Here is a 12132-nt window from a genome sequence, read left to right on the forward strand (position 1 = left end):
ACGATGGTGCTCAGCCAGCACATCCTTGACTTTGTAAACATCCAAGGCAGCGGGGTCTGGAGATCTAAAAGTCTTCTGGCCAGAAAGTTCATGTAGTTTGACCTGTGGCGAAATACATTTGGTGGCCATATGAAGGTGAATAAGGCAAAGTTGAACTTCTCATCACTTCAGAAATAGATTTCATAGAACAAATACTGGAAAATAAATATATTGGGTGCTTTTCATTGTTTGTTTTAGATCAGTAGCTTTGTTACAAGGGAGAAAATGTAAGGAAAACATGTTATGCCTTCCCTTCTTGTACTGGACAAGGTCAAACTCTTGTAGCCCTTTCTGGGTGCTTCAGGCAGGAGAGGGGGTTACTTGCAGTTAACAATTTGGAAGTTAAGCCTAACTTGAAAACTTTCTTGACTGAAAAAAGGATGGAAAGAACTGCACTGTGACTAAATCTAGCATACAATTAATTCTTCTCTGCAGTTCTGTGTGTTAATTGCTGTCATTGTGTGAACTGATGGTTTAAGCAAAAATAGAAAATTTTATAACTAGTGTGTTGCTTACAATGCAGAGTCTTAGCTCCAAGTGCCAGCCCGCAGTGGCTTTTTGAATCTCTGCTGTGCTATCAATCTCTGTGAATCATCCTGGTGGAAATGGAAAAAAGGGTGAGGAGCAAACCTGGGAAGTGCGGTTTGCACTTTGCCTGGTGCTTCAGCAGCCCCAGGCTGGCAGTGGGGATGAAGTGGAGCTGAGTGTTTCTGCAGAGATGCAGCTCTGTGTCTCTCCTCATGACCTGAGCTCTGTCCTTCCCCAGTGTCACTGTCAGAGGGCCCCAGCTGAGCCATGCCCAGCTCCTGCTGGGTCTGGCTTTGGGGTCCTGGGCTGGTAAAGCAGCGTGGAATGGGATCATCTCTAAGGTCCTTCCAACCCAAACCATTCTGGGATTCTTTGCCCTTCTGTGAAAGGTGTTTGGTGTTGCCTGGTGGGCTTTGGGGATGGATTGGAGGAAAGGCATGAGAAGAGTGATGGTGTCCATCTCAAACAGCATCCAGAGGTGAAATTACCAAGGTCTGTCTCAGCCCCTTCAGCAATATCACACTCTGGCAGAGCTGCCATGACCTGTCTCCAGCATGGGGTGTCTCCCTTTCTGATTGATGTGCATCCAGAACACGCATGGACAAGCAGCTCTGCTTTTCAGGCACACAGGATAAACCTCAGGTGGGTTTCTCCTCACCTTGCTGCTTCCCAAATTGCATTGCTGATCCATGGGGATACACCAGGAGCCTGGAGAAAGGCTATGTGAATGAGGAGCCTGAAGCCTGACATCCACTCTGCTGCCAGAGAGGCTGGGAACAGCCTCCTGGCTCTTCTGGCACTTTGTTTGAACTTCTGAGCTGCTACTTTAGGCGCTGCCTTTGAATAGCTGAATTTATTTTTTTGCGTGTTCCGTTGCTTAGCGACGACAGGAGGAAAAACAGTCACTGCAGCTCATGTGGGTTTATTACTGATAAGTTAGCATCTCTGATACAGAAATGTATTTTTAATAAGACTAATGAGCTGTGATTCCTGGCTTTAGCCAGGCAGAATGTTAAATAAACTGTGCTGCTGCACTGGGTATAGAACCTGACACCCTGAGGGGTTTGATGTTACCTCAAGCCATGCCTTGAATGTCTGTGCTTGTGCAGGCTGTTGTTTGAGGGTGTTTTATGCTGCTGCCACTTCATTAGGTGAGGACTTTCTTCTATTTTTTTGCCCAGTTTTCCCTAGCAATAGAAAGGATTTGATTTAAGAACTAAACTGACAATAGCAGTGAAAAAATCCAAAGCAAAAAGCCCCCAGCCTGACAGAGTTTACCTGCTGAAGTACAAAAACTCCAAGCTGAAAGTGCAGAAACCAAGTCTGTTTGCCTGGGAAAGCACTGGAACATGTTCCCATTTTAGTCTGATACCGTTTTTGACTGGGACAAGTTATAAATTTTCTGGTCTTGCATCAGATGTTGGCAGCAGCAGTTAGTTTTTATCATGCACAGGGCGACATTCCTGTTGCTCAGAAAAGCATTTGTCTGATCAAGAGCTTTTTGGAATTTGTTTATAAAGCTTTCCTTGCTGCTGGAATGGTTGGAGACCGTTAGCAGCAGGAATCCAGATGATGATGAGAGGCTGAAGCCATGGCTGTGTTTGTTCCCTGTTTTTCTAGATTGCCTGTTCAAGCTGTGTCCCATGAACCGCTACTCGGCGCAGAAGCAGTTCTGGAAGGCAGCAAAGCCCGGAGCCAACAGCACGACAGATGCTGTGCTGCTCAACAAACTGCACGTGAGTATCCCTCTGCAGGGCCCTCCTCACACCCATCCTGCTCCAAACGAGCGTTTCCAGCCAGCTTGGCACAGTTATGGAGGAGACTCCGAGCGTACGTAGAAATAAATCAGCGTGCGAGATTCCTTTGGAGATGTCCAGTCCAAGTCTTCAATCCTCTTATTTATGGCACAGTCACAGGATAAGCTGAGTTGGGAGGGACCCCCAGGGATCATCCCAGCTCCTGGCCCTGCACAGACACCCCAACAATCCCACCCTGTCCCCACGAGTGTTGTTCAATGCTCTGGCAGCCTCGGGGCCGTGCCCATTCCCCTGGGGAGCCTGGGCAGTGCCCAGCACCCTCTGGGGGAAGAACCTTTCCCAAAAATCCATCCTGAACCTGCCCTGGCACAGCTCCAGCCATTCCCTGGGTTCTGTCTGAGTCACAGAAAGTGGACAGAACCCCCTCCTGTTCCTGCTCAAGGCCTGTGTCCCCCAGTGCTGTGTCCATGATACTGGAGTAGCCCTGGGAGCTCTTGTCTTTAACCTGTGGTAGAGATAAAATGCTCTGGGGAGCATTTTGGGTGTTAAAAGCATAAAAAGGGACCCTTGAAACAATTGCACAGAGAATTGTCAGGCCCTGCATCCCAGCATGGGAAACCAGGAGCTGCTGATCAATCTATTGGGACTGCTCAAACAAACATTGCTGCTGTTGATATATGGGAAGGTTGATGGGTAATTATGAGTAATTATAAGGCCAGACAGCCTCTCCTTCCTTATTAGCTTGCAGTATTTAATATTTTCTGGGTAAAATGTTGACATTCAGCAGCTGAAAACTCAGTAAGGCAGTTGATTGCTGTTTTTAGAGCTCCTATATAAAAAAAAGCCAACTTAACTTAAATACCATCTGTTGACTTTAGAGTTAAATAAACTCAGTGTTTATGTTAAAATTACATAGCTGGAGTACTTCATGTCAAAATTACAATTCTGAATATTTTTAGGTTCTTTGAGCCTATATTAAGCTCATTGTAGCCTGGAATACGAAATGGCCCCGTAGGAGAGTGTCACTTGCTGATTGCCATATGGCTGCCTTGCTCTGCACTTCACAAAGACCCACTGGTGGACTCCTTCTGCTTCAAGAAATGTATTTATAACCCAAAAGTATCAGCTTGGCAGGGACAAAGCTATTTTGGTAGCACAAAGCTCCCTCACCTGGGCCGTGTTTCTCATGTTGGTAAGGGAAGGAGGCTGTGGCAGCAGGTTTAGGGCGAGGGGGGGTTCTGGGGTTGGCTGTGCATCAGCAAAAGGGAGAGTTCATGGGTTTTCATGGACATTAGAGTCTAAATACTGCAACATGTAGAAGGAAAAGGCTTTGGCATTGCCCTGGATTGCATTCTCATGTGGAGCTGTCTCCCTTTCCCTGAGTACGTCCCAGTGTGGGTGTCTGGGACCTCTCCCTGCTCAGCTGACACTTGACCCTTTTGTGCCAGGGTCCTGGAAATGCAGGATGAGGTTTTTCCAGGATGAGGTTTTTCCAGGATGAAATTTTTCCAGGATTAGCCTGAGCCCAGTAATGCTTGCACAGAAATGTCCCACCAAGACCTGCTTGATTTGGAGGAAGGATTTGAGTGCCTTACAGTTTTATTGGGGTTTATTCAATCTGCATCACTTAGATGTGAACTCTGATGGGCTGGATCAGGTCTGCAGTGACCTGGGGCTTGAAAATAATTGTGTCCCATGGACATTTCTGTATCAGAACTTCTTCCTGCCAGTCCTGTGTGTCCATGTGTCACTTTTCCCACTTGCTGGCACATGGAGAGCTCTGAATCCCTGTGCTCACAGCTGTGAGCTCTGCCCAGGATGAGATTTCTTTATCAGAGCATTGCATTTCCAACACAGCTGATGATGCAAGACGTGTTCATCATCATCATCACTTGCCTTTTTTGGCTTCTGTTTGTCTGCTGGTGGAATTTATTGTCTGCCATGGAGCTCTCCATGCTGAGGTCAGGTTATTTTAAGTTAATGCCATTTAAGGGATTTCAAATCTGGGACACTTGTCTCTCTCTGTGGTCGCAGCATCTGAGCTGCTTGAGGAGCTGACATCTAGTGGCCACAAAAGTGCTTCTCCTGGAGTGACTGTCAGGTCTGAGGAGTGCTTCTGTAGTACATCCTAAGTCCTAGTTGAACTTGCACAGAAAAAAAAAATTGGGTTTTGTGTTTATAATAAGTGTGGCACCCAGCGTGGCAGGGCAGTCCTGGCTGTGGTTGCTGCTGTTTGGGAGGGCTCTGGTGTCTTCAAGAAACCTTTTATTGACAGAATGCTTGCAACACAAGCAAAAAAGTTGTATTTTAGTAATACAGAGAAAAAGGTGTTGCATTGCATGACTGAATGAAATTTTGGATTTGTGAGAGCAGCTGTGTCTCAGGTTCTCCTGGAGTAAGAAGCCAGTTTTCATACCTAGCACAGCATCTGAAAACAGCACATTTTGAGTGAGCTGGAGCTGGTGAAATTCTCAAACAGTGTGCAAACAGCTGCTCCTTTGTCCTGGTACTTCACCTCCCTGCACTGAGGAACTGTGGGCTTTTCTTCTCCAAGAAAAATTTGGACCCACCACAGTCCTTGAGACCTGAGAACCAAACCATAATCCTTGATGCTCAGCCTCCTAAAAAGTCCAATTTTAAATTGCTCTCCACCTCCAGATAGCAGTTAAAGCACATACAGATTTATGTTTTTAATTCAAAACATCATCTTTCCTGTGAAGTGAAGAAGTTCTTTACCAAATGAAATTGTTTAAAAACAGCCTGGGCCAAATAGCTCACTTTTAAAACAGCAATGGCAGGAGTCTCATTGTTAATTATTAACTAGGGCTTTGCGTCTTTATAATAATTCAATTTGGCAAGGGTTTCCCCTTTGCTTGCCCTGTCAGGGTGGTGCAGAAACGCTCAGCTGTGGCACAGAGGCTCCATCACCTCAGGGAGCACAAGCCCAGGTGTGGGGAGTGGGGAACTCTCCCATCCAGAGCTGCAGTGGGCATTTCTCTGTGCCTCCCCTGTGGTCCTGCTGCATAGGGAGGGGCACTGGAGTCTCCAGAAAATCACAGCCTGGACGGCAGCTGGAGCCTGTATTGCCAAAGGAAAACAGAACCTCAGCTTGGGTTCTTTTTCTTCAATTTGTGTAGAAGTCAGTAGAAAGGAAGATAGAATTCCTGGCTGGAGTTGTTAGCGATCCCTTTTTCACCTTTCCCTCCCTAGGTATCTGTCTTCTGTCTCGTCTGAGCTTTTCATCTCATGTTTTATTCCAGAATTTTGTCCAATTGTACCCAAATTACGGGTTACTTAAATGATGTGTGTCTATCTCCCCAAACAGTTGAAAAGGGGAATTGGAAATTACACTGTTGGAAGCTGGAAAAAGAGGAAATTAGGCTCTTTCAGATGCTTGCTGTTTTTCCAGTCTTTTGAAATAATCTTGAAGAAAAGGGAGTTTTGTAAAACCCCCTTTTCTAAAACACTCAGCAATTGAACTGTTCTCCTTTAATTTCAGCATGCAGCAGATTTGGAAAAGAAACAGAACGAAACTGAAAACAGAAAACTGCTGGGAACAGTCATCCAGTATGGGAATGTCATCCAGGTAGGCTGTGAACATCTGTGCAAGCTGCAGAGGATTTAGTTGAAAATTGCCTGCTCAGTGGACTTCAGATTTCTGGGATTGATGATCGAGAGCCTGTAGTTTTGCCAGGTTTCACTGTGCTCTGAAGGGGGATCCTGGGTGTTATATCTGTGATGTGATCAGTGTTTTATTATGGGTTAATTGTGCTTGGTTTTGATGTCACCATTGATGGTTTTCTTCAGAAATCCTTGTTAGAGCCCTCATTAGAGTTGTTGGGAGGTGGCACATGTACAACACCAAATATCCTCTCGCAGTGAAATCTTGACACTTAAATCATAAACTGACACAGAGAAGGAAAATCAATAGAAATAGAAATCATAAACTGACACAGAGAAAGAAAATCAATAGAAATAGTTATATTTTTTTGTTAGATCAGACCAAGCAAAGCAAGAGAACAGCAGCTTTGTCTCTTACCAGGAAGTGCCACTTAGCCCCCAGCATTTCACAAGTTTCGGTCCTGGGTTTTTTTGGACAAGTTGCTTTAAAGGGATGAGGGCTTCTCCATGTGTTTGTCCTAGCTGGGCTAGGGACAGCTGGATTAAGTGAAGGTGTTTTGTCCTGTGTCTGGGTGTGAGTGGAGCTGTGCCTGGGTCCATCAGTGTTTGCCCAGAGCTCAGTTTGCTCTCCTGTGTAGCACTGCACTTGTCTCATGCACGCTCGGGTTATTGAGGGGAGGAACAGGAGCATTCTTAGAACTGAACTCTGATTCTTATTCTAGCTGCTTCACTTAAAAAGTAACAAATACTTAACAGTAAATAAGAGGCTTCCAGCTCTGCTAGAGAAGAATGCAATGAGGGTGACCTTGGATGAAGCTGGAAATGAAGGCTCCTGGTTCTACATCCAGCCCTTCTACAAGCTGCGCTCCATCGGGGACAGTGTAAGTGCTGGGAGCAGGCTCCTCACACATCCCTGGGGCACAGCCTGCACTTGGGAGGCCTGGCATTGCAATTAAGGCAATGCACACATCTCCCAGGGCGTGATGATGATGCAGGAACAACCTTTTTGCTATGCTGTCATGAGGGGGAGGAAAATTGCTATGGTAACTTGTATTTTGGAAACGTGGAATGATCTAACATTGGAGGGAATAAGGGACCTAATTAGGCTGGCCTTGCACAATTCCTGCTCAATTCAAAATGGTAGGAAGTGTTGAGCTCCTTCAGGAGGTTTGGAAGGAATAATTAGCATCTTGGTTTTCAGTGTTGTCAGCTTAGAATCAAAATTCGTCATCACTTTGGATGTGAGGAGTGAGGTAATAAGGAAGTGAAATGTCCTGCTCATGGGAAATCTTTAAATGCATTGCCATTTTAATCCCTTCTTGTGCAACATCTGAGTCACTTGGGTATGGAATCTTCCTAAAACCAGGAGATCATAAGTTTCAGGGTGCTCTGGGGTTCAGGCCAGGTGTGTTTGGCAAGTAACTCGGTGAATTTATCAATCAGCCATCATTTATCCTGTAGCCCCATCTGTACCAGAGCTCAGTCTGCTTTGTCTGCAAGGCTGTGAGTCCAGTAGCATAGGGGTTTTTGCCTCAGTCACTGAGTTTGGTGAGCTAAATTCTGAACCAGACAGAATCCTGGTGGGACACTCAGACTGCCATCTCTCCAGGCTGCAAAAAGGTGATTTCCTCCCATGGCTCCCATTAAAAAAAACTAAAAATGAAGAAAAAGAGCTTTCTCAGGGTGCAAATTTGTCTGATGCTGCACTTCTCTGCAGGTTGTCATTGGAGACAAAGTAGTCCTGAATCCTGTCAATGCTGGCCAGCCTCTCCATGCCAGTAGCCATCAGCTTGTGGATAATCCAGGATGCAATGAGGTAAGGGGACTCTGGCACAGCTGGAGCAGCTGCAAAACCTCTCTGTGCTTCAGCTTAGCCTTTTGTACATGGTTTGGAATTCAGCAAGTTGGTTGGTACCTGTGGCACTGCTTATTGGGAATGGTTATCCTGGAAATCAGTGACTTAAGAGTTTTGGAGCTCTACTTTCTCTTGGGGGCTGGCAGAGGTTTGAGTTTGATCTCTTTTGCATGGCTGGCTAAAAACAAGTTGTTCCTTCCAAATCAGGAGTTGTGGCACAGTGATGTGCCCCATACTAGTTACTGTGAAGAAAGTTAAATCTGCCAGCACAGATGTGTAACAAGTGGCTTCCAAGCAAGTCAGCTCTGCAATTACTTGTTCTGGAGCAAATACAGAGAAGACTTTGCTTCTCCAGAGCGATGCAGCCAGGCCTGCAGTGTTCTGGTGAAAATTGTCTAGAAAATCAGACAGTGGCTCAAGGCAGGATCTTGTGCAGGCACAGGACAGTGGGACTGATGGTCTCATTCTCCTTCCAGGTGAACTCAGTGAACTGCAACACCAGCTGGAAAATCGTGCTCTTCATGAAATGGAGCGACAACAAGGACGACATCCTCAAAGGGGTGAGAGGCAGAGCTGTGCCTGGCTGCAGCTGGGGCCCTGCTGGGCACTGCCCCTGCTGAGCCTGCTGCCTGCCTTTGCCAGGGGGACGTGGTGAGGCTGTTCCACGCCGAGCAGGAGAAGTTCCTGACGTGTGACGAGCACAGGAAGAAGCAGCACGTGTTCCTCAGGACCACGGGCAGGCAGTCAGCCACGTCTGCCACCAGCTCCAAAGCCCTGTGGGAGGTGGAGGTGAGGACTGCAAGGCTGGGGCTGCCTTGCTAGGAACAATTCCTCCTTCTGTTTGAAGCTCTCTGTCTGCGCTTCTCGCTTTAGGTAAAATTTTCCTGGTGTTACCAGTTGAAATTAGAATTCCTTCACTTGCTTTCTGTGCACAGTCACAGTGGAGCTCTGCTCTCTGATGGTGCAGCACAGAGCTCTCCAGTTCAGGTGCTTTACAGTTCAGGAAAAGGGCACAGAGAAACATCAATGAAATCATTTTCTTACCAGTCACTGAAGTTTAACAACAGCCTGTAATTTCCACTGTCCTGCTGAGTGTACTGAAGGCTCTATTTTTGGTGTGGAATAATGTGATTATGTATAGCCTCATCTGATAGGAGGCTGCAGCCCCTTGCTAGTCTGTCTGAACTGGCTTTTTAAATTCACTTGGCTTTTAAACAGAGTGACTAACACCTTGGCCATCACTGGCTTCTGAAAATAGCCTCAGTCTGTTGGTATTATTAGCATTGGTTTATGACTTTTAAATCTGATTCAATTATGAAATGCATATAAGAATCAAAAAATAAATTGTAATGATGGATAGGTGTTTTTATATTCCTTTTCCAGAAGTATCTGCTGTGACATTCAGCTTCTCCTGTATTTCAAATGAAAGTCTGCCTGTAATTAGCATGACTTTGGCATGTTTTCAGGTCTGTGGTAACTCCCCGTGTGTGTGCAGTTACCTGGACAGGTGAGAGTTCTTCCCTCAGCAGAAAGGAGCAGGTCAGCTGTGATGAGTTTTCTTTAGGAATCAGATTAACCCTAACCCACAGAGCAGCCAATATGGGGTTACAGGTGCTGGAGGCACTCCTTGCCCCACTTTTTCAGTAAATACAAATATTCTTTTGTACAGCATTGTTGCATTTGAAATATTTCTAGGTGTCTTCCCTCATCCACTTCAAACAGCCAGAAATTTAGTTATAGCCATAGGGTGATGGATTTTTTGCCTTCTGTAGGGGGTTGTTTCAAGACCTGGCAGCACATGCACATAGAGAGCCCCTTCCTTAATTCATTCACAAGCTGGGGGGAACTATTCCCAGCCAGCTCAGAGCATTCCCTGCACAGTCCTGGTGACAGATGAGAGGGTTTTATCATTTCTCAGCCCTGGTTGTGTTTGCCCTTGCCTGCACTGGAATGAGGCAGGTCCTGCAGGGAGGGGGGGGTCTGTGCTGCATTCCAGGTGTGTTCCCTGTCCCTCAGGTGGTGCAGCACGATCCCTGCCGGGGGGGAGCTGGCTACTGGAACAGCCTCTTCAGGTTCAAGCACCTGGCCACGGGGCACTACCTGGCAGCAGAGGTACGTGGGCTGGGCTGGCACCTCTGCCTGCCTCACACTGTGCTCTCCTCCTTTGGCACCTTCTCCAAATCTGTCATTTCCCACCCTGGAACTGGACATGGGGAGGGGAGGAGAGAGGTCATTTGGATTAATACCAAAAGAGATGCTAAATGTAGGAGATGAGATGAAAGAGCTGAAGGAATATCGTGGTTTGGGGTAGTCATGAGCTGATTACACTTTTTGTGTGAATTCTCGAGTCGAGAACTTCTCCTGCAAAGAATAGGCACTAAATAGTATCCTGTCATGTGGGCACTGGATTCAATGTGACTTTATTAACTGATGAATAAATGGTAAATGACTGAGAGCCTTGGGGGGAAAATGAATTCAAGTGTTGGTAATTTCTCTTGAATCACTGATTTTTGAGCAGAAGCACAGAACTGAGTATAAAATGAAAACACTGACTTCAGACCGGTCTGTAAGAACTGCAGATAGAGAAAAGCCCAGATTAAAGTCCTATTTTATATTCTTCTGATAAGCAGATTGGAAAACCAGAAGCATTTTGTCACATGCACACTGCAAATCCTTTTCAGTAGTGGTCCAGTGTAGAGCTTTTCCAGTAAATCTTGGGTTTTCTAATCAGCCAAAACAAAAACATGCTCTGAGATCATACAAGAATATCCCAGAGGAGATTGCTCACCTGATCCCTGGTTACAATAATGTTTGTCCTAAAAGATTTCTCCAAGCCAGTAGCTTATAGCTGGAAGTTCCACTTGGAATTTAAACAACAAAAAGAAAGCATTAACTGGGTAACTGTGTACTCTTGCTCCTGTAGTGATTCCCCCGGGTGAGAGAACTCTCCCTGCACGTTTGCAGGTTATCTCTATCAGATTGGCAGCCTGGTGAGCCGTGCTGGGTGTGGGCAGTGTGCTCTGCATGCCCGGAGCAGTGCAGGGCACTGGTGCCCAGGGGAGCTCAGCTGATGCTCAGGCTGTGTGCCCCTTGCAGCTGTGCTGGAGTTTGACCTGCCTGTGATTCTGTTCCATCAGGTAAACCCTGACTATGAGGAAGATGACCTGGAGTGTCAATCCTCAGTAAGTATAGGCAAGGGAATGGTCCTGCCCCTGACTCAGGAGGGCTTGGCACGGGCCCAGGGCTGCCCTGGCCAGTGCACAGCTGGCCCAGGCTTCCTTGTTAGTGAAGAAACTAAAAACCTGACAGTGCTCTGGAGGCCTTTATGGCCTGTCCAAAGAGTGGGTGTTGACACCTTAGTGCAGAACCCACTTGGAACTGGATTAGCACATTACCTGAACCCCCCTCAACTCCTCCCTTTGTGGTATCTTTTTCTGTCTTCCTGTTTCCTCAACCTTTGCTTCCTTGGAGCTCTGTCCTGCCGTGGGCTGGAGATCAAGGTGCTCAAGGTGACACCAGATGGGACTTGCCCCTGAGGGAACGTCCCCCAGTGCTGTGCCTGTCTGACCTCTGTGTTAAACAGCAAATTTAAACAGCTGTTATTGTACCTTGTCTCAGGAAAGCGGAATAACAGCAGGAATGGCAGGGGAGAGTGGTTCCAGTGCCATTCCTCTGGTTTTCCTGTGGGAGCCAGTCTGTGTTGTCAGTAAATGTTGTTGTGTCAGAGATTGAGTGTGTGGTGCTCTGTATTGGCAGAAGCTTCCCTTTGATGTCAGAGGGACCCAGCATTGCTTCAGGAGCTGAAAACAGAGAAAACTGGAACAGCACTTTGCATTGTGGATTTTATTTATTTAGTTGGGTTTGATGATAGGCTTATGCAGCTTTCTTGGTCATTTATCCTGTATTATGGAGGACTTGAGCCATTTGGGTATGACAAAGAGCTATTCCTTCCATTCCTAAGAGATGGATGTGATGCTTGGAAATCCTGCAGGGTGCATTTTTCCTCCTAAAAGGATTTTTCATTATAGCCTGGCCATTTAAATTCTTCCCTCGCCCTCAGATACTGAGCTGTTATCCTCATTACTTCTTGGTGGCATTTGGCAGCTTGACTGCAGTAAACATGGCAAAAAAACTGAACAAACCCCACCCACAGCTGTACCCTGGGGTGTGGGGGGAATCCAGTACTGAGGTGTTTTGTTGGGTTAATTGTTTGAAAGTTAAATCAATGGTGAGGGGCTTTAGGTAGACACCCTGCTCCTGTGTCGTGTCCTGCTGACATGTGCATGGATAACACCCATGCACTGTCTCAGCTCGCTGGTTTTTCCCTGCTCT

General features: G+C 46.5%; 1 protein-coding gene across 1 annotated transcript in view; it reads left to right on the forward strand.

The window, feature by feature from the left end:
* ITPR1 (inositol 1,4,5-trisphosphate receptor type 1) overlaps positions 1-12132 on the forward strand; it is a 147714-nt gene that overhangs the window by 31176 nt on the left and 104406 nt on the right. Inside the window, 8 exon segments of the mRNA XM_054516055.1 lie at positions 2188-2303; positions 5824-5910; positions 6668-6826; positions 7663-7761; positions 8277-8360; positions 8443-8589; positions 9817-9912; positions 10938-10982. Coding sequence (XP_054372030.1) covers positions 2188-2303; positions 5824-5910; positions 6668-6826; positions 7663-7761; positions 8277-8360; positions 8443-8589; positions 9817-9912; positions 10938-10982 — 833 coding nt within the window.

This window comes from Molothrus ater, chromosome 11 (genome assembly GCF_012460135.2).
Source record: "Molothrus ater isolate BHLD 08-10-18 breed brown headed cowbird chromosome 11, BPBGC_Mater_1.1, whole genome shotgun sequence".
Taxonomy (NCBI): domain Eukaryota; kingdom Metazoa; phylum Chordata; class Aves; order Passeriformes; family Icteridae; genus Molothrus; species Molothrus ater.